The sequence below is a fragment of the Puma concolor genome, chromosome D1, assembly GCF_028749965.1.
Source record: "Puma concolor isolate L17-30 chromosome D1, mPumCon1.1.hap2, whole genome shotgun sequence".
Lineage (NCBI taxonomy): Eukaryota > Metazoa > Chordata > Mammalia > Carnivora > Felidae > Puma > Puma concolor.
This window is the reverse complement of record NC_141676.1, coordinates 104,899,566-104,927,529: the sequence shown is the minus strand read 5'-3', so window position 1 is coordinate 104,927,529 and position 27,964 is coordinate 104,899,566. Positions and strand designations below refer to the sequence as shown.

Below are 27,964 nucleotides of genomic sequence, written 5' to 3'. Positions count from 1 at the left end.
TCACTTTCCTCACTTACAGACTGAGAAGCTTGTGTGGATTCTCTCACTCCTCCGTTCATTCAGCGGACTCCATCAAGCACAGAGGAGGAGGCCCCAGGCAGATGGGAGACACTGCAGATCCTAAGGTGAGCCTGCTCTCCCTGTCTAGGTCCTTTCTGCTCTACTCTGTGCTGACAGAAGTGAGGGGCTTGGCCTGTAGATGAGAAAGCATAATGGTGGCAGGCCTTGGTATCAATTTGTGAATGTCCTGAAGAATAGCCCTGGGTGGGTGGAAACGTTAGAGAAATACATCTGAGGAGCAAAATAAGAAATATCTCAGCAAAAATGAAATGGTTCTGAAAGGTCTCCTCCTTTGCTTGGAGGTGTGCAAGTAAAAGCTGAGAGCCCTTGGCTGGGGATGCCATAGAGATTTGGGTGCCAGATGGAGGCTGGATTAGATGGTTTCAAAGGCCAAAGGGAGCTCTCTCTGATGTCTCCAACTCTAGAGAATGTTCATACCAAGGCAGGCGTGTCTGCTGGGACGTGTTGAAGACCTTGCTTTAGGCTGATTGCTCTCCCATAAGTGCAAAGTGAGTGAGACAGTGGCCCCTGAAGCAGGAAGGCCATGTGACCTCCTTACCGGATCCTGCGTCTCCACTGGGTGCTGTGGGAAGAGGGCTCCATAGCATAGACCTCCTGTGGGGTCTCACTGCCTCTCTCTTACTGGGAGTGAAGCTGGGATTTCTCCTATGCCTGTCCTCTCCCCATTGTCTCATCTGTCTATTGGCTCACACAGGACTACAGTCTCTATGTCACAGAGTCTTTTCTCTCTCCAGTTAGTGGCAGGTCAGGGAGCCCAAATGTTCTCCACTCCAAGACATACATTACTTTACAAGCCACCCAGTGGCCAGCTAAGACCCCCTGGGTCACTGCCCAAGAAAGCAACAGACCAGAGCTATGACAGCAGTGGGGCCGTGGCAGTCTGCTCCATGTGTCCCCAGAACCAGGGGAGGGAGCCAAGGATCCCAACGCCAGGCCTGGCAGTATCCTTGCTACCTCAGTTGACAGCCACACCCCCAAGGAGGTCAGGAGAGCTCCAGAGCACAGGTGAATTTTGCTAAATAGCCTCATTGTCTTCCCTTTTACCACTGTGGTTCATTCATTTACCCAACAAATATTTATTGAGCATCTATTATGTGATAGGCACTCTCCTAGTTTCAGGGAATTCAACAATCAACAAAACAAATAAAAATCTCTGCCTCTAAAGGACAGTCTCTTCAATAAGTGGTGTTAGAAAAACTTGGGGCGCCTGGGTGGTTCAGTCGGTTAAGCATCCGATTTCTGCTCAGGTCATGATCTCGTGGTTTGTGAGTTCAAGCCCCACATCGGGCGCTGTGCTGATAGCTCAGAGCCTGGAGCCTGCTTCAGATTCTGTGTCTCCCTCTCTCTCTGCCCCTCCTCCTCTCACATTCTGTCTCCCTCTCTTTCTCTCTCTCACTCTCTCTCAAAAATAAATAAATAAACATTAAAAAGAAGAAGAACAAAATATAGGGAAGAGCTCTTTGACATTGGTCTTGGCAGTTATTTTTTGGATATAACACCAAAAGCACAATCAACAAAAGCCAAACTAAACAAGCAGAGGTACATCAAACTACAAAGCTTCTGTACAGAAAAGGAAACCATTGACAAAATGAAAGGCAACCAACAAAATGGGAGAAAACACCTGCAAACCATATGTCTGATAAGGTTTTCACGTATAAGATAGATAAGGAACTCATGCAACTCAATAGCAAGAAATAATAATAATCTGATTTAAAAATGGGCAAAACACCTGAATAGACATTTCCCCCAAAAAGATATTCAAATGATCAACAGGTACATGAAAAGGTTTTCAACATCACTAATCATCAGAGAAATGCAAGTCTAAACCACAATGAGGTATCACTCCAGGACTGTTAGAATGGCTATTACCAAAAAGACAAAAAAAGAAAGAAAGGAAGGAAGGAAGGAAGGAAGGAAGGAAGGAAGGAAGGAAGGAAGGGAGGAAGGAAGAAGGAAAGAAAGAAAGATTTGTGAGAGTGTGGATGAAAGGAAACCCTTTCCTGCAAATTGGTGTAATCATTATGGAAAACAGTATGGAGGTTCCTCAAAACATTAAACATAAATCTACCTATGTCCCACTCCTGAGTGTGTATCTAAAGGAAGTGAAATCACTACATGAAGAGATATCTGCACTCCCATGTTGCTTGCGGCATTATGCACAATGACCAAGATTGGAAACAACGTAAGTGTCCATCAGTGGATGAATGGGTAAAGAAAATATGATCAATACATACACTGAAGTATTTGTTATCCAGCCATTAAAAGAGGAAATCCTGCCATTTTGCAATGTGATGAACTTAGAGGGCATTATATTAAGTGAAATAAGCCAGATGGGGAAAGACAAATACTGTATGGTATCACTAAATATAGGATTAAAGAAGACAAGTCAAATTCATGAAGCAGAGAGTACATTGGACAGTGGCTGCCAGGGGCTGGGAGGGCGGGCAGGGAGTGGGGAGATGTTGATCAAAGGTCCAACTTTCAGTTATAAGATGACTATGTTCTGGCATGTGTGGATGGCTTAGTTGATTAAGTGTCCGACTTCGTCTCTGGTCATGATCTCTCGGTTCATGAGTTTGGGTCCCGAGTCAGGCTCTGTGCTGACGACTCAGAGCCTGGAGCCTGCTTCAGATTCTGTGTGTGTGTGTCTCTCTCTGCCCCTTCCCTGCTTGCACTCTGTCTCTGTCTCTCTGTTTCTCTCAAAAATAAATAAACATTAAAAATTTTTATTAAAAAAAGACAAATAAGTTCTGAGGATCTTGCACAGAGCATGGTGATTACAGATAACCATACTGTATTGTATACCTGCAATTTGCTAAGAGAGTGGGTCTTAAGCATTTTCACACAAAGAAAAAGATAACTATGTGAGGGGTTGGATATGTTCGTTAACTTGATTGTGGTAATCATTTCACAATGCATGTGTATATCCAATCACCACTCTGTGCACTTTAAATGTACACAATTTTATTTCTCAATTATACCTCAGTAAAGCTGAGAGAGGAAAAATCCCCACCCTTGTGGAGCTCACATTCTAGCAGGGGAAACAGATAATAAACAAGATAAATAAACTGAGCATGCAGCGTGTGAGAAGTGTGCGGAAGGAATATAGGGAGCAAGGGGGGTGTATGTGAGACAGGGTGGTCAGAGAAGGTCTCGCTGGGAAGGTGACGTGGGAAGCAGGTGAGGGCAGCCAGGCTCACACACAAGCTATTGCTCTCTGGTCTCCCCTCCCCTCTTCCCAGGCTGGTGGCAAGCTGCTGGGAACCCACCCCTTTCAGGTTCTATTGCTGTATTTAACTCTTTTAGGGTGTTCACAAGCCATTACCTCTTTTATTTATTAATTCTATTGATCCCTTTTGTTGTAATGGGAAGGAAACTAATAGCTTCTGAGCCTATGCTGTGTCCTGGGCCCTGGGTTGCATGCTGAGCTGTGCGTCCCTCAGCCCGTTGAATCCTCATGACCCCTGGGGGGCACGCGTGCTTATGCCCACTCTAGACATGAGAAAACTGAGGTGACCTGCTTTAGGTGTCTGGACCAGGGTTGAAGGACTAGTAAGCTGAGCAACTGAGATTTGAGGTCAAGTCTGACTCCAGAGTCTGTGCTTTTTTCATAACACATGAATTGCGATTTTCATAATTGTTGGGGGAGGTGGGGAGGGAGCGGGTCTCAGAATATCTGGGAAGGCGTGTGCTTAATTTGAACCATATGATGCTGGCATTGCCTTCCCCATTCCAGAGTAATAATTACTGAACTATTCTATTCTCAAAAAGAGTCCGTGAATTTGGTAGGCAGAGCAACTATTCCTTTATTCTCATTTGATAGGTGATAAGACCTAGGCACAGACGATTTAGTTGGTTCGCCCACGGCCACACTTGGGAGTATTCGATGGAAGCAAGGCTAGAGTCGCCTGGTATTCCATTCTTCCTCTTGCTTCTTTTTAAAAACCCATCTAGTTTCTTTTCAGTGAGATGGTACATGTACACTGGACAAAACTTAAAGGCGTAACAGGGTAGATAAAGAAAATGTCTCCCTCCCCACCCTGTCCCCGGATCTGCATCTCACCGCCCCTGAGGCAACAACCATACAGCCTGCTGTTCCTTCCTCTCCGCTCCTTCCCCCAATGGAAATGGCAGAGGAGAGAATCAGATCTTCTCTTGGCTTAGGGTTTTAAACCAGTCTCGGCCACCTGTTTGCTGAGTGACCTTGGGCAAGTTGCTACATGTCTCACAGCAGGAGTTCTCCAGCTATAAAATGGGGACAAGGTCACCTACCTCAGAGAGCTCTCCTGAGTATCAAAGTGAAAGGGGAGCATGCAGGAAAGTACATTGTAAACCATGCAGAGCCTCACGAAGGTTGCTAAATATTTTTATTCTCTGCCTCTGGAAGAGCCCAGAAATGACCACCAGGTTCTCACCCTCTCAGAGACAATGGAGAGGATGAATAGGAGATGGAACTCATTTCCACAGGATGAAAGGAAATGATTCAAATTGTACCAAGTGCAATTAAAATTTAATAGTACAGGAAACTTTGCTTTGGAATCCCAAAGGGGCTTCTGAGTTTTCCTTCTTTGAAAAGTTTTTGGAAAATACTAATAACAATATATTAAGACACTAATCTTCCAAGAGGCAAGGGAATGGATAAAAAGCCCTCTCTAGTCCCTTCCTTTCTAGAAATTAGAATTCAAGTAGAAGAGAAATTTAAACCAAACCTTCTGTCCCTGGCCCAGCTCTGGGGTGACCAGATGGGCTAATGACACATTGCCAGCCACACTCATGCCTGGCCTTTGCTACCAGCTTGTTGACTCTAGGTGCACGTTCCAGGTTGACCTTCTACTCTGGAGACCACCCTGGAGTTGGTTCTGTTGTTTGTGGCCAACGAACAGAATTTGATGGATATCTGGGGATTGGGGTAGAAGGGGAGCTTCATCTTATAGGAAGGAGACATTCTCCAGAAGCTGGAGCATCCTGGTCTTGGCTACTTGTAAGGACCCAGAGCAATATGGCCACCCTTCTGTGCCAGGAAGGAGGGGAGGGGAAAAGAAGGGTGGGCCTGCCTCTCTGCTGCACACGGCCTGCATGAAGGATTGCCACCACTCTTATGAAAACAAGTCCCCGGATCTCCAGGGTTTCACTGCAGGAAGATCTCTAGGAAGGTGGGGCAGTGGGGCCCCTAGGGTTTCACTTTGCTTGGACGCTTCTCTCTCTCAGACAGTTGCTGCTGCCACCTCACTGGCCAATCAGGAACAAAGTCCTCCTCCTCCTCCACCCCTTAGTGTGGCAGATGAAGGTTGGGGATTCCCACATGAACACCCATTAAGGGAAGAGAAAGGACAAGGAGGCAAAGGAGTATTCGCCGACTGAAATACTCGGTCTTGTAGGGCACAGGGTGCTGGGTCATCCCAGGCCTGTCGAATACCTCCCTGCAGCCCCACAATGCTCTAGGGGCTCCCAAAGGAGAAGCATGACTTCATGAGGCCCCTTTCTTGGGGCTTCTTCACCTCTACTTCTTGCCTGTCTGCATGTGGACGGTGGTGCCTTAAAAACGAACTCAACCATCTTGACCTTTGAGGTCCATATCGACAGAAAAAGCCCCACTGTGCCACCTGCTTCAGGATTTCCATCCCTTCTGCTTGGAGGACTAGAAAAGACTTCCTCTCCAGGTGACAGATGACAAGGAAGCCCCACCCCATGCACCCAGACTCAATAGAGTAATATTATAGTCCAGAGATTCTAGCATCACTTCCATCCCATGACGAGGGGTTGCAGAAGGTCACTGGTCCCAAGTTTACTCTGAAGCCCCATACCTAGCATTTGCAGAAACTGGCTATATTGGGGCCAGGATGGGAAAGGGCAGTATTTCTGAATCCAGTCTGTATTGGGGAAAACAATAAATGCAATGGTCCCTAAAGTTATCATATATTCTTATGACTATTCTTTAATAAAAGAATCTTTAATTTGCAGGCATGTAGGGCCAACCCAATGAGCCTGCCCTTTCAATAAGAGCAGTCAAGGCAGGAATGGGGGGACTCCCATCCATACTAGGGATCGGAGCCAGAGTCCAGTCAGCCTGGGCCTCAATCCTACAGAATGCTCTCTCTGGACTCATTGTAATCGGGAGGTTACGAGCCCAGGCTTTCAAGTTTGTAGGACCTAACACCACACCCTCCATTTATCAGCCCTGGAATTCTGCACGGGCTGCTTGACTACTCCGTGCCTTCCTTTTTATTTTATTTTATTTTATTTTATTTTATTTTATTTTATTTTATTTTATTTTATTTTATTTTATTTTTATTTATTATTTTTTTAATTTTATTTTTTATTTTTTAAAATTTACATCCAAATTAGTTAGCATATAGTGAAACAATGATTTCAGGAGTAGACTCCTTAGTGCCCCTTACCCATTTAGCCCATCCCCCCTCCCACAACCTCTCCAGTAACCCTCAGTTTGTTCTCCATATTTATAAGTCTCTTCTGTTTTGTCCTCCTCCCTGGTTTTATATTATTTTTGTTTCCCTTCCCTTATGTTCATCTGTTTTGTCTCTTAAAGTCCTCATATGAGTGAAGTCATATGATTTTTGTCTTTCTCTAATTTCACTTAGCATAATACCCTCCAGTGCCATCCACGTAGTTGCAAATGGCAAGATTTCATTCTTTGTGATTGCTGAGTAATACTCCATTGTATATATATACCACATCTTCTTTATCCATTCGTCCATCGATGGACATTTGGACTCTGTCCATACTTTGGCTATTGTGGATAGTACTGCTATAAACATAGGGGTGCATGTGTCCCTTTGAAACAGCACACCTGTATCTCTTGGATAAATGCCTAGTAGTGCAATTGCTGTGTCATAGGGTAGTTCTATTTTTAGTTTTTTGAGGAACTTCCATCCTGTTTTCCAGAGTGGCTGCACCAGCTTGCATTCCCACGAGCAGTGTAAAAGAGATCCTCTTTCTCTGCATCCTCACCAACATCTGTTGTTGCCTGAGTTGTTAATGGTGCCATTCTGACAGGTGTAAGGTGGTGTCTCATTGTGGTTTTGATTTGTATTTCCCCGATGATGAGTGATGTTGAGCATTTTTCATGTGTCGGTTGGCCATCTGGTTGTCTTCTTTGGAGAAGTGTCTATTCATGTCTTTTGCCCATTTCTTCACTGGATGATTTGTTTTTTGGGTGTGGAGTTTGATAAGTTCTTTATAGATTTTAGATACTAACCCTTTATCTGATATGTCCTTTGCAAATATCTTCTCCCATTCTGTCGGTTGCCTTTTAGTTTTGCTGATTGTTTCCTTCGCTGTGCAGAAGCTTTTTATTTTGATGAGGTCCCAGTAGTTCATTTTTGCTTTTGTTTCCCTTGCCTCTGGAGAGGTGTTGAGTAAGAAGTTGCTGCGGCCAAGATCAAAGAGGTTTTTGCCTGCTTTCTCCTTGAGGATTTTGATGGCTTCCTGTCTTACATTTAGGTCTTTCGTCCATATTGAGTTTATTTTTGTGTATGGTGTAAGTAAGTGGCATTCTTCTGCATGTCGCTGTCCAGTTTTCCCAGCACCACTTGCTGCACAGACTGCCTTTATTCCACTGGATATTCTTTCCTGCTTTGTCAAAGATTAGTTGGCCATACATTTGTGGGTCCGTTTCTGGGTTCTCTATTCTGTTCCGTTGATCTAAGTGTCTGTTCTTGTGCCATCTCTGCCTTCCTTTTCTCATCTGCGGTATGGGAATAATCATATCTTCTTCGTAGGAAATAGAAGTTAAATGTGATAAAGAGTTTAGCACAGTGCCTGGCACACAGTGTGCTTGCTAAATGGCAGGTACTGTTGTGGAGTGGTGCAGAAGCAGGCCATTCCAAGGAGCAGGGCCTTGACAGAGAAGGCCCAGAGATGGGACATGATGGGGCATCAAGGAAAGAAAAGGCCAGGAGGGAAGAGACTGCTCCTCTTCTCTCCTCTCCATAAAGGCCACTGCTGCCTCTGTGGGCAGGGAAACTAGGAAGTCTGAGTCAGGCCTCTTCCCATCTCCCTGGCTTCCATCATCCCCGTGGGGAGATGACCTAAATCTTTCAACCTCCATGCCAGGATGTGTCAGGTGCCTGGAACTGGTGGAAGAAGGGCTCCCCTGTCTGACCCTGTGCCCTTCCCAGAGCTGAGGGGTAGAGCCCGCAGGGATTCCGTGAACAAGTGCCGAGCGTGGGTAGCATGCAGCCAGTAGGGCCTGTGGACCCCTCTCCTCAAGGTGCCGTGGAGAGTGGAGCTGCATCCCCCACGCGGAACCCTTCCCCAGCAGGTGGGCGCCTGGTGGGGCCAGATGCTATGACAGATTGCAGAAGTTTTTCTGAGTTTATAGGTTTTAAAAGGTCAGGCTCTTTGGTGGTAAAAGTTTCAGAGACCAGTAAAATTTACTGGAGGAGACGGGAGACACGACTGAAAGTAAAAGGCTGCAGCCAGGAGTCTAAGGGATCTCAGCTCCATCCCCTAACGGGCTGTGGGAACGGAGGCAAGACACAGAGGCTCTCTGGGCTCTGTGTTTTAACCTGGAAAATGGGAGCAAGCACCGTGGTAAGGGGCAGGAGGGTGTGCGCCCCCATGAGCCTGGGCTCTTCACCGCCTGATTACACTGAGTCCCAGAGCCCTCTGTAGGATTTAAACCCAGGTTGATTGATTGAATTCTGGAAAGTGCCAAGCACAGGCGTGACTACAGTCCTCCTGGGCACGGTGTTGGGAGCAGCTGGACACAAAGCCAAGGCACAGGCCTACAGGTCCTGCGTCCTCAGGGCTTTTCATTACCCACCCTGGGCCGCTGCCGTCTGCGTGTCTGCCTCTGCGCCCCCGGAGGAGCCCGGCCGTCTGCAGGCAGAGCTCCGGAATCAAATTAGCCAGGCCTCTGCTTTTTCCCTCGTCCCCACCGGCCACGGCGAGTTCATCAAGGCCGCTCACTAATTTTTATCTTGTCTAAAAGGGACAAAAGTGACTCCACAGTTTCATCGGAGGCAATTTACACCCCGCCACTGGCCACAGCTCCAACTACCCCCTGTCTGCTGTGCCATCAAATCCATTAATAGGAAATTTCTTTGGGGGAAACTTGACTGATGCTCCATCAGAGAGGCACAGAGGCAATACATCTCCATTCGAGGCCGTGGCCTGCCCGGCTCGCTATAATCCTATTACCTAAAGCTAATTCCCTAATGCACACACTGTACCAAGACATTCTCTTCCCTCCCCAGCACAGTTGGGCAGTCCCAGAGGATTCCAGGAGCTCAGAGCAGAAGTGAAGGCTTGGGGCTCAGAGGACAGGGTCTCCAGGCTTTTTGGTTGCTCCCTGCCCGGGGCTTGGCATGTGGCCTTGGCTGGCCCTCCATTCCACAGCACTGGAGGGTCAGTCACATTCAGGCCACCCCAACTCCACGGCTCTGCCTCTCCTGAAGCCTTCTTTTCTTTTCCTCCCTCTATTTCCCTCTTTTTTTTTTTCTCCTTTTCTCCTTGCCTTTTACTGCTAGCTTCCTTTTCTTCTCCGTTTCCTGCCAATGTTTTCTTTTCTCATCTTCCTTTTCCTCTTCCTTTTACTTTTGCCTTCTCTCCCTTCTTCTCCAGATCCCTCTTTTCCTGTAGTATTACCTTCTGTTTCTTTGCACCATCTTCTTGCCCCCCTCTCCCCCACTGCTTGGGGACCATGCCCGCACAAGTTCAGTGCCCAGTGCTTCTTCTTGCTGTCTGTCTCCAGGTGGCTTGGCTCTGTGGAAGGAATGGGCTCCAGGCCACACTGGTCGTGGCTTGGGGCAACAGGTGAGGGACTGCCTTGTGGGTATGCGCAGGGAGCCCCAGGGAGGACAAAATGGGGCATTCGGAGGCAGTGGTTAGGACATGGAGGGGAGCGGCTAGGTGTTGTTTGTTCTTTAATGATGCAGCAACTGTAATGGAAACCCCAGTGGGTTACTGCTAAGCACCAAACCTGGTAACGGCCATACGAAGGGCCCCCGTCAGTGAATGGTATAATGCTTGTTGTAGATTTTATAATGCACGTAAACAAGAGGAAACATCCTTCTAGAAATTTACAGCAGATTTCTCAGTGACAATGAGAAATGAACATGAGCCTAAGAATCTTTGTGTATCACTCCAGATGCTGGGCTTGAAGATGGATTTAGGAATCCACAAATGCCCTTCCTGAGTTTGAGCCCCTTCAAGACCTCAGCCTGGATGCCTGGGGACAGCCTGGTTCTTCTTGCCTTGTCCTGCTGTCAAGGCTGGATGTACTCGTTCTGGAGTGGAGGTGCCTAGTTTCTCCTGTTGTACCGCGTGTCCTCATCTCCATTCCTCCAAAAGGAATTCCTGGAGATGATTTTCCGTGTTTTATCTGGATTGTGCAGTGAGGAAGCACACGACTTCAGAGAAGGGTAGCCCGATCTCCTTGAGCTGGACCAAGCATTCCGGCACCAAACTCTGGCTAATAGCCATCCAAAGGGACTCCATCAGTGAGTGTTAAATGCTAATGCAGATTTCATCATGCACACGAATAAGGGGGGAAATCCAGACAAAACCAAAAAGGACTCGGCCCTGACCAAGGTGATTTTTTTTTAACCATGACAACTGAGAAAATTCTTCTTTCCCACAGTGTTCCCAGCCTATGCCACACTTAAATCCAACTGGAAATGGAATTGAAAGGAATAAAAATATTTGTGGTTGAGGCTTGCCATGATTTGATACAGGTGTATCTTGCTTTTCACACACTCGAGGCAAAGAAGTCTGCTTCTACCCAAACGGTAAAGTGGGAGTGAGATTCACTCAAACAGAAATTCCCAGCCACACGCTTCTCTGACAGTTTTTTTGGCACACAGCTGGGTGTCTGAGGGACAGATCCTTTCCTATTCGACTGACAAAGGAAAAAGAAACCCTTGTTTCAAGAAAACGTTTAAAAGCAAAGTATTGATGGGACACCTGGGTGGCTCAGTTGGTTGAGCATCTGACATCAGCTCACGTCATGATCTCATGGTTTGTGAGTTCAAGCCCCACATCAGCCTCACTGCTGTCGGCACAGAGCCTGCTTCAGATCTTCTGTCCCTCTCTCCCTCTGCTCCTCCCCTGCTCAGCCTTTCTCTCTCAAAAATAAATAAACATTAAAAAAATTCTTAAAAGGAAAGTGTTGACAATGTTCATGAAATGGTATTAATAAGCAAAGGACAGGATGGGATGCAAAATTATATGTACAGTGTATTTACTTCATTGTACACATTATAACAGAAAATTATAGAGGAATAGATATCAAAATATTAACAGGGGATGTTTCTGGGTAGTGAGTAAGCCCATGGATGATTTTAATGTTTCTTCATATTTTTCTATAATAAGCATGTATTATTGTATTCTCTTTTTTAATTAAAAAAACTTTTTTAATGTTTATTTATTTTTGAGAGAGAGAGAGAGACAGAGAGACAGAGCACAAGTGGGGAAGGGATAGAGAGAGAGGGAGACACAGAATCTGAAGCAGACTCCAAGCTCTGAGCTGTCAGCACAGAGCCTGATGCGGGGCTTGAACCCACAAACCGTAACATCATGACCTGAACTGAAGTCAGATGTTTTACTGATTGAGCCACCCAGGCACCCTTATTATATTTTCATAATACATGTTATGGGGGTGCCTGGGTGGCTCAGTGAGTTTAGTGTCCAACTCTTGATTTCGGCTCAGGTCATGATCTCATGGTTCGTGGGTTTGAGCCCTACATCAGACTATGTGCTGTCAGTGCTTGGAGCCTGCTTGGGATTCTCTCTTCCTCTTTCTCTGCCCCTGCTCCCCTTGTGCTCTCTCTCTCTCAAAAATAAATAAACTTAATAATAATAATACATATTATGTATATGAAACAATATATAAATATATTTGCTTAGTATAAATTACATATACAGGTTACTACTTAAATATTTAAATTTAAATATTTTGTTGAGAAAAATAAATATTTTGATGAGGACAAAAGGACAGAGGTAACCCCATGTGGTAACCCAGGTCCCTTCCTCTGTGTGCAGAGATGCCCGGCCCCTGCTTAGGAAGGGGAGTGAATGAATGGCACCCCCTGCTCCCGCCGCACCTCCCCCTGCCCCAGCCCCATGCTACCCAAGCGTACTAGCCATGGGACATAAATGAAGGTAGCAGCCCAGGGCCACTCCCAGCAGACAGGCTGCACCCTTGCTCCAGGAGCCCCTGCAGCGGCCCCCAACCCCCCAGCCCCCGACCCCAAGTTACTCCTTGGAGCATTTGGCCCAGCCACCTGGCTGAAGGGGCGGACTAAGTCCTGCCCCATGACATCAGCTGGGCGGCCTCCCCTCTCACTGGCTCCCTCTCCTTCCTTCCCACCCTGAAACCTGATCCGGCTGAGGGACTGATTGCAGGAACTTGGCGACTGTCCAGCCCTGGTGGCCCCTCAGCAGTGGGAGGCTGCAGCCTCAGAGGTGTGGAAGGCGGCCCTGAGGAGGCAGGCCGGCTGGGACATGAAGCCGGCAGAGTGTGGGCAGCCTGCTTCTCAGCACGTCTTACCCTGAGGCCACTCCAAGGCAGCTCACGCCCGGGGAAAGTCACCATGCTGTCGTGGGTGCCACGGGTCCTTCTGGCCTTGCTTCTGCCCACACTCCTGGCACATGGACAAGGTAAGGGGACAGGTGGGAAAAGATACGGGACATGGCTGGCCACCTGCAGAGGTCGGGTAGGGGATGTTTGATTCCCCCAGGGGTTGAGGGAGGGAGGTTTTCAGAGTGGGTGCTGCTTCGGGAAAGTCAGGGATCTTGCCACTTCCGACCACAAGAATTTGAAGGCACTATGGTCCAGCTCAAAAGCAGGGGTGGTGGAGTGCCAGGTGAGGGCCGGGCTTGCCGAGAGGGGCTCCTGTCTTCTTTGCCCTGCTCCCAAACTCATGGAACAGTAGCTGCAAGGGACCTTGGACTTCATTTGGTCTACTCCTTCTTGTTATAAATGGGAATGCTGTGTCCAGAGAGGGGGCATAATTCACTCAAGGTCACACAGCACATTAGCAACAGAGTGGCGACCAGAACCAACCTCAGCTTCCCTGGTCTTGTTGCATGGGCTCCCTGGGCCTCCTTTCCTCAAGTTCCCTTCCAGAGCTAAACTCTAATAACCCCAAACTTCTCTGCATTCCCCTACCCTTTCCTCCTGCTTTCCTGGGATATGAGGTGTTTGGGTCACAAAAGGATTTGTTTCCTTTTGCCACAAACAATATTTATTTCCTGTTTTGGAAGGTTTTCTCCCCATGCAGAGCTAGGTTGGGAGAGCTGGGGCACAATTAGGATGCCGTCCCAGGGCTGAACAGAGAGGAAGAACTGACATGCACGTGCGTGCTGGCTTTCCTGCCTTGAGCTGTCCCTGTGGAAGCTCGGCAGGACCAACAGACCCAGGAGGCGTGTTAAGGCTGTGGCTCGGAGCTTTCTTGGCTGAGGAGAATTGCTGTCCAGTCTGGCTCCCTGCACACCGGTCCGTTTCCCAGCAATAGACTCAGGGCTATTGCTTGCGTAGTGAAGACATAGAGAGATTTGGATTTGAATCTCATTTCCCCCACTTGCGGGGCACAGTCTCCACCTTTCTGAGCCTTGGGGACCCTTATCTGGAAACCGTGCCGTCATGACAGCCGCCCCCATGGGCTGCTCGAAGATTGAAATGAAGAATGTGTTAACTGATATTATTCCACAGGAATAAGTGGTCTCTTGTCCTCCCCCTCTCTCTGCTCTTCTCTGTCCTTCGGAGGGAAGCTGAAAGTTTATCTGGGAAAGTGGGTGGGGAGCAGGAAGGGGGATCTGTAGCAGAGATTTGCCCACATTATATAGACAAGATGCGAGAAGAGGCAGCCTTGTTTGGAGAAAGTCAGGCCCACTGGCACCTGGTCTGTGGAAGACCCCAGAGGCACCCTGCTAGTCCCCTAACAGCTTTGCCCCCTGTGCCCTGGTCCTCTAGGGTTCTCGCATTCCTTACCCTATGACTTTCACCTTCTTTTTCTTGGCACCTTTCAGGAAGTGCTTCCGCTATTTCCCAGAGGGGTAACAGGTGCACGTGAAACCCCCGTAGAATGGGGTGAGGACCCCAGAGTTAGGTTTTCTCATCGCCATTTTGTCCTTATAGGTCTCCTGCTCTGGGAACAATTCAGTTTCTCCTCACTTCCTGTAACCTCACGTCTAACCCTCTTCCCAACCCACCAAATCTGCCCATAAATCAACCCTCTGGAGGAGACCTGCCCCCAGGAGTTTGTGCGTGCATGACTCAGAGGGGAGGATTTCGCAGGAAGGAATGGCAGCTTTCACGGGATGCCTCCTTTCTTTCTTTGTTAATAGGAGGCTGGGGTCAAGGAGCTGACGAGGATCTGGCCAGACGCTGAGGTCTGACCTTGACTGAGGCAAACCTTCATGCAGACCTTTGGGCTTAGAGATGGTGTACTTGGGGCCACCTTTCCTTGCAGCCCCCTCTCCTTCCAGTGCCCATCCCGAGGGCCACTCCTCCTTAGCTCCCCAGCTCCCCTCCTCTGTCTCCTGCAGACCACCTCCTCTGGGCAGGTACCTGCTCAACCTTTCTCAGCCCCTGGCCCACTTAGACCTCACCTGTCTTATATCACCTGCGTTTAGAGCCCAGCTCCCCTCTCTCATGGAAATGAGTGTGTAGGTTACCCTTAGGAGACAATACCTTCAGATTTGGGCAGGAATCTCTGTGGACAAAACATTCCAGTGACGGGACTTTCAGTCTGTGGAAGTATCTGGGACTCTGGGGTGAAAATAGTGGAGGCATTTTCCTTTTAATAGCCTTCAAACCAGGCCAAAAGATGGGGGAAGCCTCAGGCTCTGATGCCCACTTTGCCCTGTTCTTCCTAGCCAGGCGCAGGGAGCACCCCCAGGCTCAGAACACCTCTAGGCCCGCTCTGCTGAGGCTGTCAGATTACCTCCTGGCCAACTACCAGAAGGGCGTGCGGCCCGTGCGGGACTGGAGGAAGCCAACCACCGTGTCCATCGATGTCATTGTCTATGCCATCCTCAGCGTGGTGAGCACTAGGCCCCAATCTGCCCCACTCAGAGGTGGGCCTTTTGGGGTGAGAGACCATGTAAGGCCGGGCCACTCCCTGGGCAGCACAGGGGACATTCAAGTACCCAGAGTACCTGTGATCTGGCACAGACCCGTGCCAGGCTGGACAACGGCACCGACCGTCTACAGAGCTGCCCAAACCAGAAAACCAGGGTCACCTCTGTGGCTGCCTCTCTCAACCCCTATTCCTAGAGGTCCACTTACCACATGTGGTTCTTCATGCATTGTATCATGGTAACCATGTCCCCACATAAGCTGTCCTGTTCATCTGTCCTATTCATTTCTAGGCCCTTGGTGTCTGACACGGGCCCCTGATACATGACAGGTGTTGCTAAATGATTGTTGAACAATTAATCCTAAACCAATTGATAAATCAATTCCTTCATCAATGACTGTAGTAGGGCGGGGTGCACTGCCTGGTGAGGAGGTCAGACGTTGTGCAGAGATAAACAAGAGAGCAGTTGCAGAGATGGGGAGCACCAGAGCAAGCAGGACCTGGCCTCGCGGTCTCTACTGCAGCCCGTGTGGCTGTTTCGGGAAGCAAAGCTGGGAATTAGTTGGGAATGAGGGACAGTGATGAATTTTGGACTGTGTGTTTTTGCATTTCTTGACTGCATACTAGGGTGGGAGGGAGATACAGATGTAGATATACAGGCATACAAATATGTAAAAGTGTATAGATATAGGGGCATCTGGGTGGCTCAATCAGTTGAGCATCTGACTCTTGATTTCGGCTCAGGTCATGAACTCACGATTTGTGGGACTCAGCCCCATGTTGGGTTCCTTACTGACAGCACAGAACCTGCTTCGGATTCTCTCTCTCTCTCTCTCTCTCTCTGCCCCTTGCCCGCTGGTATGCATATGTGTCCTCTCTCTCTCAAAATAAACAAATAAACATCTAAAAAATACAGATAGATAAAATATTTTCTATATATCTTCTCTTTTTTTAAAAAAAATGTTTATTTATTTTGAGAGAGAGAGAGCATGAGCAGGGGAGGGGCAGAGAGAGAGAGAGGAAGAGAGAGAATCCCAAGCAGGCTCCACACTGTCAGCACAGAGCCTGACTCAGGGCTCGATCCCACTATCCATGTGATCATGACCTAAGCCAAAATCAGAAATCAGACACTTAACTGACTGAGCCTCCCAGGCACCCCCTTTATGTTTTCCCTTATCTTATATGTTACGTATATTATATATGTAAAATATATGTAGCATAGAGACATATATATGTATAACATAATAGAAAATAGTAAAAGATGATAGATAGATAGATAGATAGATAGGAAATTAAAAAAGAAACAGTTGTATTTCTTCCTAGATGTGTCCTAGTCAAAGACCAACCAACTCCTCCTGGTTGGCCCTTTTCTCTTTTTCTTCACTACCTCTTCCCGAAGGAATAGGGACACAAAGCAACGGCTCCTCTTGGGGTACGTGTGCAAGGTGGACGTCCGCCCACGGGGCACTGACGCTGAGCCCTCTTTCCTTTCACAGGATGAGAAGAACCAGGTCCTGACCACCTACATCTGGTACCGGCAGGTGAGCGCCCACCCCCATTTCCTGGGACGGGATCTTCCCCTTCCAGGAAGGATTCCTCAAAAGAGTCAGGAATGCCAGAGGCCTTGGTGAGGGGAGGGGGGAAGAGGCTCAGAGACAGACTCAGGAGACCCGGGAGTCTGGGCCCCTCTCCTCTCAGGACTGGAGATGGAAGGAAGCTCCGTGCTCAGCGGAGGAGAAATCCTCCAAACCCCCTCTGGTTTCCGAGTGGTTTCACAGCATCTTGAACAACAACTTGTCTGGTCTCTGTTGATAAACACCTCCAGTGCCCAGTTGCTCAGCGGGAAGCTACCGCACTTTTAAACAACTCTAATTGCTAGAAAGTTCTTCCTTCTATTAAGCCAAGGGTGATGACAATCAAATTGGGTGATTGACACGGGGCAGTCCCATCCACCGAGTCCTCACACCCTCAGCCACCTCCCAACTCTGCAAGCTTCTGAGGGACATCGCTCAGCCACTGCTGAGAACGTCTCTGAGGCCTTCAAGGCCTTCATGTGGCCCTTCTGGCAGCGAGCTGGTGGGGAGCAGGGGTGGGGGGCGAGCTGGTAGAGAGCTGATGGGGAGCTGGCAGGGAGCTTGCGGGGAGCTGGCTGGGAGCTGGCGGGGAGCTGATGGGGAGCTGGCGGGGAGCTGGCTGGGAGCTGGGGGAGAGCTGGTGGGGAGTTGGTAGAGAGCTGATGGGTAGCTAGCTGGGAGCTTGCAGGGAGCTGGCTGGGAGCTGGTGGGGAGCTGATGGGGAACTGGCAGGGAGCTTGCGGGGAGCTGGGGGGGAGCTGGCAGGGAACTGGTGGGGAGCTGGCAGGGAACTGGTGGGGAGCTGATGGGGGAGCGGGGGGAGAGCTGGGGGGAAACTGGTGGGGAGCTGGTGAGGAGCTAGGGGGGGAGAGCGGGCAGGTAGTGGGGACTGCTGTCCACAGGCTGGTCCTAGGCTGGCAGGCCCTGAGCTGCAGAGCAGATTTGAGAGTAGAAGGGAAACAGAGGAGCTGGCGAGAGGGGGCGGGAGGATGGGGCCAGGTCGTAGAGGTCAGAGCTTAGAGGGGCTCTGTCTGGGGACATGCCAGGCATGTGCAGGTCTCTGTTACATCCCTCCACTGCTTGTGAGTGCTCCCCACTACCACCAGCATGTGGGGCAGAGGGTGGGGTGGAGGCAGAAGCCAGATGCTGATTCCTGCCAGACTGCTCTCTTCCGCCCTAGAAAAATCTCTTAATATAGAGCACTCCCTGCGTCAAAGGAAGGGATGCACAAGAAGAAGCAGCCCAGGGCTCCTTTCCTGGGACATCTGGCCTAGGTCCCACCTCTGGACCTCTAGGGTCACTCGTGTGCCCAGTAGTAACGGGATGCCAACCTACTGTGCCAAGGGACCGGGATTAGAGACACGAATGAGACTCAGGCCTTGCCTGCAGTGAGCTCACAGACTAGGGGAGGCCACAGACACATGAACAGACAGTTGAATGTAGCAAGATTTCCAATGAGGCAAGAATGAGATACCAACCATGAGGGCACAGAGGGGGCACATGAAAATCCAGCCTGGGGGGGCGCCTGGGTGGCGCAGTCGGTTAAGCGTCCGACTTCAGCCAGGTCACGATCTCGCGGTCTGGGAGTTCGAGCCCCGCGTCAGGCTCTGGGCTGATGGCTCAGAGCCTGGAGCCTGTTTCTGATTCTGTGTCTCCCTCTCTCTCTGCCCCTCCCCCGTTCATGCTCTGTCTCTCTCTGTCCCAAAAATAAATAAACGTTGAAAAAAAAATTTTTTTAAAGAAAATCCAGCCTGGGGAGTGGGGGGCACGGAAGGTTCCCAGAGAAGGGAGCAGACAGATGCTCTGACTGAGTCTGGAGGGACACAGAAGACCTCCCTCAGGGGAGAAGACAGGGATTGCGGTGTGGGAGAGCGCAGGTATGCAGAGACATGGGGTGTTTGCACGCAGTGGAAAGGAGACTCCATACAGAAGATGGCAAAAACCATGAGGCTCGAGAGGGGAGCCCGGGTGGCTTAGTCAGTGGAGCTTCAGACTTTGATTTCAGCTCAGGTCATGATCTCACAGTTCAAGGGTTTGAGCCCTGCATCAGGCTCCGCACTGACAGTGCAGAGCCTGCTCAGGATTCTCTCCCTCTCCCTCTGCCCCTCTCTGACATACGCTTTCCCTCTCTCAAAATAAATGAATAAATCTAAACAAATAATGAGACTAGAGAGATAGCTGGAGGTCAGATTGTGCAGGCCTTTGCTGGCCATGAGGTTGAACTCTATCCCAAGTGCAAGAGGCATCCCTAGAGTTTTAAGCAAGGGAATGACATAATTAGGTTGACTTTTTAGATCAGTCATTCTGACAGGATAGTGAGGAATGTGTTGATCACAACTTAACAGTAACCCTCTCTACCCTGTAAGATGCATCTTATTGTCCCAATTTGCATATGAGCAGACCAAGACCCAAGAAGCTATGTGTCCAAGATCCCGCAGTTGGTGGATGGGATAGTCAGACGGGAGAAATGACCGCAGGGCAAGGCGTCATTTTCCTGGGTCATATTTGCATGCCGGGAGAGTGTGAGCACAGAGATGGGGGGACTCTCAGTACTGCTGAGTGATTCCCCCAAGAAGATGCCCATCTGTTGCCTGGGCACTGAGCGGTGAGGTCATCCCGAGGGGTGGCCGCCTGTGACCATACCCTGCTCTTCCCCTAGTACTGGACAGATGAGTTTCTCCAGTGGAATCCTGAGGACTTTGACAACATCACCAAGCTGTCCATCCCCACCGAGAGCATCTGGGTCCCAGACATTCTCATCAACGAGTTGTGAGTGCTGTCATTTGATGCTGGGTGGCTGGGTGGTTCTGGGGCTGTGGAAAGATGGGGCTGGGGGCAAGACTCTGCTGTGGCATGAGAGGTCTCACCCAGGCTTGCAGAACTGTAGGTAAAGTTGGCTTGGGCCCAAATTCCCCTTTGGTTTCTTTCTCTTTTTTTTTCTTTTTTCTTTTTAAAACTCCTCTTTTTCTACACCTGATGTGGAAACCCTGTACTTCTTGGTCCAAGGGCCCCCTTCCCAGGGAAGGGAAGCCAAGGAATGAATTTGCCCTGTCATAATAGCTGAATGAAGGACAGCTGTGGTTTTCAAGGGGACAGTGAGATTACCGATAGGGATGAAGCTCCAGCAGTGGTCCCAGGGGTGATTTGGAGACACTCACACCTCTCAAGTCATACACATGCCTGGCTGGCTCCAGATCGCACCCCCAATGTGAAGTGGGTACCACCATCCTTGATTCCCAACAGCTGACAGCCCCGGCCAACATGCCCTCCCCCCATCCTTCAGGTTGTTCAGGCTCCACTGCCTGGGCTTCTTAATGCCAGGCAGTGGAAGATGGCTGGGGGACACAGATGGAAGGAGGAGGTGGCCCGGGGCCAGTTGCCCTCCGCCAGTACCCACCACATTGCCCAATGACGTGGCTGCCACTCAAAGTGCTTTTCAGGGGAGACAGTTGACCTAGACCTCGGGCTGGAGGGATCCCAGTTCCTGGCTGGATCTCCAGGTTAGACTGTGAAGTAGCCTGGATCTTAGTTTCTTATCTCTTGGCCTGATTCCACAGAAGGCTGCAGGCTCAGGACCCTAAGCTCAGGCCACTCTGTGCCACAGTGGTCATTTAGGAGAGCCTAGGGGTTGGGGATCTGCTGAGAGAGAGTGACAAAGTCCACCTCGCCTCTTTTCTTCTCAAGGATTTCTCTAGTTCCTTTTCCTCCTGGGAAGATTATTCTCATGTCACAGGACCTCTAGGCAAAGAGAAGCCCCGGTCAGGATGGATCCCCAGGATGGATCGCCCAACCAAGTTTGCCCATTGCCACTGGGTTGCTGATCCCGGGAGCTGGGCCCTGCCCAGCTGCATGGGTGGTGGAGTAGGGGCAGCTGGGCATGCTCATGACAGCAAGTGGCTTTGAGGTACCTGGATTCCTCACCTGCCTTTTGTGGCCAGGTTGCCGGGGGAATGAAGGAGCAATGCCCTTTCCTGCTTGGAAATGGCAGGTAATCTTGAGCCCCCAAACTGCCCCTGTTCCCTGGCCAGTGTGGACGTGGGGAAGTCTCCAAGTATCCCGTACGTGTATGTCGGGCACCGTGGCGAGGTCCAGAACTACAAGCCCCTCCAGGTGGTGACCGCCTGTAGCCTGGACATTTACAACTTCCCCTTCGACGTGCAGAACTGCTCGCTGACGTTCACCAGCTGGCTGCACACCAGTGAGTACCGCACACAAGCTTTGTGGGGTGGGGGTGCAGGTTGGAGGGTCCCCGAAACCCCTACTTGAAGAGCCCACCCTAGCAGGCACTCTCCTTTATTCAAGTTACTTACTGCTTATTTTGTAATGCCGCTGAGCCTCTGTTTCCTCATCCTCCAAATGGGACTCTGTTGTTCTTGCCATCTCCCCAGTAGTCACAAGGGTTGAATGATAGCCAGGACCCCCGGTGAGGGCTAGGATCTGACACTAAGTGTCTCTTACTTGTCTTTTCTCCATGGGTGCACCCTCCCCCTCATCTCTCTGCCCAGCTTTCTTCAGTCACCTCCCCAACGGTCCCCCTCTCCTTCATGCTCCTCAGAGCCAGCAGGGAGAGCTCATTAAATGCAAACCTGGCCTTGCCCCTCCCTGCCTAAAAGCCTCAGTGGCTTCCCTGCACTCCTGAGATAGAACCAAAACCCTTCACCTGGCCGACAGGGGCTGCCCACAGTCACCACTCCAGCCTCAGCCGATGCATGTTCCCCTGAGTCCTGCCCAACCCAGCTGCCTTCCTTCCCAGGCCCCAAAGCCCTTGTTCTCTCCCCTTCTCACAGGCTGCTTCCTCTCCTGGGCCACCCTGCACCCTCCTCCTGCCCCCCACCACTCCTAGTTCAGCCAAGTCTCCTACTCACCTAATCACAGCACTGGCGTCAGTGCCTCGGGGAAACTCCTCTCATCCCAGACTAGCCATCCCCCTTGTCCAATTTTTAGCACCCTGATCTTCTCCCCACTTCTATTGCACTTGTAGGTGTTTGTTCAATGTCTGCTCCTCGATCAGATATAAATTCACAGAGGGTAGGACCATGACTTCCGGCCCACCATTAGGTCCCCAGTACAGTGCCTACAAAGGAAGGTGCTTGGCAACTTTTATTTAATGGATGAATACGAGGTTCTCACTAAAGTCTACAAAGTGAGCATCACCCTCTGGCAAGAAGGCATCCTCCACTTCTATTTGATTTCGTCACATTAACTGTAAATTACAAACATAATACAGAACTTCCTTGCACAAAAACCAGAATTGCAAATTATCTTTGACTTTTGACCTCCACCTTCAATCCTGAACTCTTCACCAGCAACTCCGCACACCAAGACTTAACAGCTTTTATCAGTATAAGCCTCATATGGTATGTTCTTCCAGATCCTTCTCTATCCTTTGCATATACACATACATACTCCTCTATGGAAAGTACAGGAAAATTATTTCTTAGGTTGTTATTTTACTAAATGTATCATTCATGCCACTGCTACCTGATTCTCTTTACAGACCACAAGAAGCATTGGACATCTTTCCGAGTTAGTGTATATTTAGATCTTTAGCCTACATGTTGACTGCTGTAGGATAGCTCAGGGTTGGGATGCATCATAGTTGATTAAGCAAGCACTTTCCTGATTGGTGGACACGTAGATCTTTCCCTATACTTTGCTGTAACGGACGCTGCTGGCTTTCTATATGTCTAATGTCTCTAGTGTAGATGCAGAGAAGTAAAACCGCTTTTCTCTAAGTGAAGATTTTGCATATTTCCCTAATTCACCTTTGAGGATAGTCAGCCCTATGAAGGCAAACGTGAAGAATGCTGACTTTTGTTCATTTCCTAAATGGGGGACCCTAATGGAAACCTAGAAGAGGTGTGCATGAGAGAGAGAGGGAGGCAGGGAGAGGGAGAGGAAGAGGGAGGAAGGGAGGGAGAGAGAGAGAGAGGGAGAGAGGAAGAGAGGAGAGAGAAGGAGAGAAGGGGCTTTCTAATAGTTTGGTTCTGGTAGATACAGTGTGCGTTATCACTTCATTTTACGGCTGAGGACACGGAGGCTGAGGGCTAAGAGCTGAGTCCACCTAAGTCCTGCCTGTGCGGCCCACCGCGGGCCCCACCCTCACAGGGCCCCGCACATCCTCCTGGCCCTGGACTCCAGAGCTGGCTCGGTCTCTTCCCTCCCAGTCCAGGACATCAACATCTCCCTGTGGCGCTTGCCAGAAAAGGTGAAGCTCGACAAGACTATCTTCATGAACCAGGGCGAGTGGGAGCTCCTGGGGGTGCTGACCCAGTTTCGTGAGTTCAGCATGGAAAGCAGCGGCTGTTACGCAGAGATGAAGTTCTTCGTGAGTGGCCCTGGCGACAGACGCGGGGGAAATGATAGCTAGAACTGCTGGGCGTCATCCCCAGGGAGACTTCAGGAGGCGTGTGGGGAAGACCATCTATACCCCTTCTCCCAGCTCCAGGTCACACACATGCGTGGGACCTTCAGGGCAGCAGATGGGGAAGCTCAGGGGAATTGTCCCTTCCTCGTCCTCTGCAGCCACCGGCCTCAATCCAGAGGCCGGATGTGAGGTCTGTCCGGTTCTTCCTCTTCCAGCAGGGCCAAGCCGGAAGCTCCATGAAGCGAGGGGTCCATGATGGGCTGGGGGGTCCTGGGTGCAGGACCTGTGTGCCCCGGGTTTCCCCCAGCTCCTGTCCTGGTCCTAGGTGGTCATCCGCCGGAGGCCCCTGTTCTACACAGTCAGCCTGCTGCTGCCCAGCATCTTCCTCATGTTCATGGACATCGTGGGCTTCTACCTGCCTCCGGACAGTGGCGAGAGGGTCTCCTTTAAGATCACACTCCTCCTGGGCTATTCTGTCTTCCTGATCATCGTGTCGGACACGCTGCCGGCCACAGCCATTGGCACTCCCCTCATTGGTAAAGCCCGCTCCAGGGGAAGAGCACAGTGTGGTTGGGGGTGGGGGTGGGCGGGGGCTGAAGAACCGGCGCCCTCCCACCTGCTGTGTGTCCCCCGACCTTCCCCGCGTGCACAGGTGTCTACTTCGTCGTGTGCATGGCGCTGCTGGTGGTGAGCTTGGCTGAGACCATCCTCATCGTGCGGCTGGTACACAAGCAAGACCTGCAGCAGCCCGTACCCGCCTGGCTGCGGCACCTGGTCCTGGAGCGGGTGGCCCTGCTCCTTTGCCTAGGGGAGCCCCCGGCCACCCCCCAAGCCGCCAAGACCGATGACTGCTCAGGTGAAGAGGGAAAGGGGGCGTCCCACACGGAGGGCTTGGGGGTGCGGACGTGGTGGAGAGTCTCTGGCTGGCGAGTCTGACCGGGGCTGGGAACTGAGTGCCACCCTGCACCTGGCACCCCGTGCCGGGTCTCACTGGGAGGCAGCAGAGTTCAGCCAAAGTCATCGGTGGGCCCTTTCCGCACCTTCACCTCCCCTCATCAGTCCGGGTGTGGAGAGAGACGGGGCAAAGTGAGAGGCTGAGCCTGTCAGGAGCTCGGAAGGACTTGCCTTTCTCTGAGATGGACCCAAAAGGGGGTCAAACAGCTGCCCCTCCAGCAGTCATGGGTCCCCTTACCTAGCATGGCTAAGTGTGCAGCCAGGATTTCTAAAACTCTGCATTCAGTCAGCCCAGAGACCAAGTCCCCTTCGAATTTCAAACACCTATGACAGAGGGACAGGGGTGCAGGGGACAGTAAACGTGAAGCTCGTTCTCCCTGACAAATTGTTTCAGCTACATCCGTTGCTGGTGGTGGTGGTAGTCGTGGTTTGTTGATGTATTTGTTGAGCACTTTGAGGCAGGCACGTGCGCTTTCTGTGCGTGATCCCAGGCCATGCACAGGCCCCGTAATAGGATTGTCATCCTCATTTGTCAAGCGAGGAAACAGGCATAAGGCCAACTAGCTTGCCTTAAGTCACAGAGCCAAGGTACTGGTGGACTGGTCTGAACCCAGGCCCAGCTGACGCTCTGCTTGTATTTTTCACCACCCCTCTTTGTCCTCCCTTCTGGCGAGAGCTAGGCCTTTTACAGGAGATGCGTGGTTAATCTAAGACCACCTCATCGTGAACTGATGAATGAGTACTCCAGCCTAATGCCCAATTTCACTGCTCACCTATGAGGTAGCCATAGCTGAAGGTGTATTTTCTGGTACAAAGGGACTTGGACTGGAGTCAAGGAGAGGGCAGCAAGGCCATATGGCACAGCAGAGACAGCAGTGGAGTCACAGTCCACATACCTTCAGCCTTGGTGGCCTCACTTTTAGATGATGCTCCAGCTGTGTGACCACAGGCTAGTCACTTAACCTCTCTGAGCTTTAGCACTTCCATATAAAAAGTCCAAATAGTAATCACTCCTACTCTGCCTCTCTCGTGGGGCTATTGTGAGGCTCAAGTGAAATAATAGATATCAAATTGCTGCAGGAAGCCCAGGTGTTTAAAAAAATGCATGGGAAAAATAAACACCAAATTCATATCTTAGTGACCTGGGGACAGATTGGAGGATGTGACTAAGGAGGGGTATGCAGGAATCTTCAACCGTGTTGCTTTCTTTGTTCGCTCAAGTGAGACGTTGGGTACACAAATAGGCAAGTTCACATCTATACTGTTTATGTCTGGAATTCATAATAACAATTTCTGCAAGCCACAGGCACAGAAGGGACAGTGGTCGTGCCATTCTGCCAGGCTTCCCTCCTCTGCCAATGCTGTGCCCTTTTTCCAGATGTGGGGAACCACTGCAGCCATTTGAGAGGACCCCAGGACTTGGAGAAGACCCCAAGGGGCCGAGGCAGCCCCCCACCACCACCGCGGGAGGCCTCCCTGGCAGTGTGCGGGCTGCTGCAGGAGCTGTCCTCCATCAGGCATTTCCTGGAGAAGAGGGACGAGAGCCGAGAGGTGGCCCGGGAATGGCTGCATGTGGGCTCCGTGCTGGACGGGCTGCTCTTCCGCATCTACCTGGTGGCGGTGCTGGCCTACAGCATCACCCTGGTTACTCTGTGGTCCATCTGGCAGTATTCTTGAGTAGGCACAGCCCAGTGGGGGTGTTTTGAGGGAGGGGTAGTAAGGCACTGGTTAGAATGGGGATTGAGGATTTCAGGGCCCAGCAGATGCCAGGGATGTTTTCAAAACCCTGTCCAATGCCAGTAATTCTGAAGCAGGGCCTTAACTCTTCCCCAAAAGCTTGATGTTCAAGACTCTTGTACCCCACCCCCCCACCCAACTTATCATGGCTTTAAAACATGCTGTCTTTGATCTAGAAAAAACCATGCATTCCCTAACTTCATTCTATTTATCTGTGTATCAATCCTTCATTTCCCCATTGTCACTTCCCTGAATAAGGCACTTTGAAATTCTGCTCCTCCCCCTTTAGCCTTGTTTTTAGATACAAAGCAAACCAACTCTCTACTGCACATGGCTGGTAACACTGCATTAGGTTTATTCAACCGTAATGTTCTCCTTCTTCACCTCACCTGTAGCCACTTCCCTGAACACTCATGTTCCATTGGATGATGGTGGGGTAGGGGGCGGGTGGGGGTAATAAAATACAATGAAGCCTAAACTCTCTTCTTAACCATTTGTCAGCAGCTGGGTGGGTGGAAGAAGAAGTTAAACGTTGCTGGTGGAAATGAGGTAGGGGTATTACCTGTGGTTTCAGTATTTGGTGCTTCCTAGCCCAGGGAATTGGGAGGCGACCACATAGTGGCTGTTATGAAGACCTAATAGGAGGTGGAATTCAAGGTGGGAGGGTAAGGATCATGAACACTTAGCAATGCCCTGCTCTGTTAACCCCCAGGAAGATGCTGGGAGAGTCCTCACAGTCTTGTTACCATTCTGTGCTCATGGTCTGTCAGTGAAGCTGAGAGCGAGCTCTCTCCCTGCCAGAGGATCCTGCAGTGGAGGCCAAGACATCAGCACCACGGTCAGCACCCACTGGTCTGGTCTTTGGAAGACAGAGGAAAGCCAAGGCTTGAGTTTAACTATCTCCTTTGGGAACTCTTAGCAGCCAGCCCCTGGCACATTCACCCAAGAGAGCAGGACCATGAAAGAGGCAGAGTCAGGAGCCTGCTCTTCAATGTTACTTTTCATATCCTGGTCCCCTGTCCCAAACACCAGGGTTTAAGACATGCTCAGGAGCACTCTATCACTCCATCACTCCATCCATCTAACAAGCGTTCAGAGGAAAGGAATGCCAGAACCCACCCAGAGTGACCTTAGTGTCACAGTGTTTTGCCTGAGGCTTTCTCTGGTTCTCCCTTTCTCATTCCAGCCTTATCCTTCTCCCCGTCTTGGGCTTCCTGTCACTCAGAGGAAGGCATGCTGGACATGCACTAAATGCTGCCAGTCTAAAGGGAAAGGACCCCAAAGGAATCTTTGGGATGAACTGTTCTGGGCTGGCCAATCATAAGGGCTTCAGTAGGGAACATGTGAAGTTATACCTTTTCACGACCCCAAACTGCAGTTCTAATTTGTAGACCACCCTGCGAAGCTGGATGGAGGGTAGACCTTGAGCCCTTGGGAGCTTCAAGAATGAGATATCCTAGAGACTGAGGAAGAGGACTCATTTCTTTTAGCTTCTTTCAGCTTCTTCATACCCTGTGCTCCCCAGCATGCAAAGTGAACTCATTAAATATTGTCTAACCAGCTGCTGGCTCCTAAGGTGAACTAGAATGAGATTTCACCTGCTTCTTCCATTCCAGACATATGGGCTTTTGCTATTAAATAGGGATTTTATATTTACCTTTGTTTTGTTGATGGGTGGATATCAGGGTCCCCCAGCAAAAATCAAGAGGCTGTGGGGCTGGGGATTGGCCCCATTCACAGTTGTTGCCTCCTGCTGAGCAGAGATTGGGCTACAGGTGGTCGTTGTCCACCCCAACTCTTTCAGGACGGTTCTGGAAGCTCATACTTTGGAGCCCGGTCTTGGGACCAAAAGCTGCCCCACCCCACCAGGATTTGCTGGGGCTGGTCAGGCTACTGGCGGAGTCTCATGCCTCCGGCCAGAGAGAGAGAAAGGGGGACAGTCTGGCACTGTCAGTGCACCACTGGCCAGTAAGTGGGTGGCTATTGACAAAGTGTCCAACCAGAAAGCTAGCAAGACACTAATCAACCTATTGATTCCTCATCTCCCCCCCCCCCCCACCCTTCACCCACAATCAATGGGGCAACAGAGCCCAGCATTGAGGCAGCCAATTAACCACCTTGAGAAAGAGCCGCCACGTGTAACATCTTCTGCTCCACTAGCCACAGCCAATCAGCTCATCGATCCGGCATCCAAACTGTGCCACCCA

At 50.3% G+C, this 27,964-nt stretch overlaps 1 protein-coding gene across 1 annotated transcript; it reads left to right on the top strand.

Annotated features, from left to right (window-relative positions):
- Window positions 1-86: 86 nt before the first annotated feature.
- On the top strand, window positions 87-26,218 carry HTR3A (5-hydroxytryptamine receptor 3A). Its single transcript, XM_025928966.2, has 11 exons — window positions 87-125; window positions 10,193-10,342; window positions 12,448-12,702; window positions 14,923-15,089; window positions 16,622-16,666; window positions 19,359-19,468; window positions 20,728-20,897; window positions 22,867-23,027; window positions 23,392-23,602; window positions 23,719-23,922; window positions 25,399-26,218. Exons 2-11 carry the CDS (start codon window positions 10,228-10,230, stop codon window positions 25,695-25,697), a joined length of 1,737 nt encoding a protein of 578 aa, XP_025784751.2. The 5' UTR covers window positions 87-125; window positions 10,193-10,227; the 3' UTR covers window positions 25,698-26,218.
- The last annotated feature ends 1,746 nt before the right edge of the window (window positions 26,219-27,964 follow it).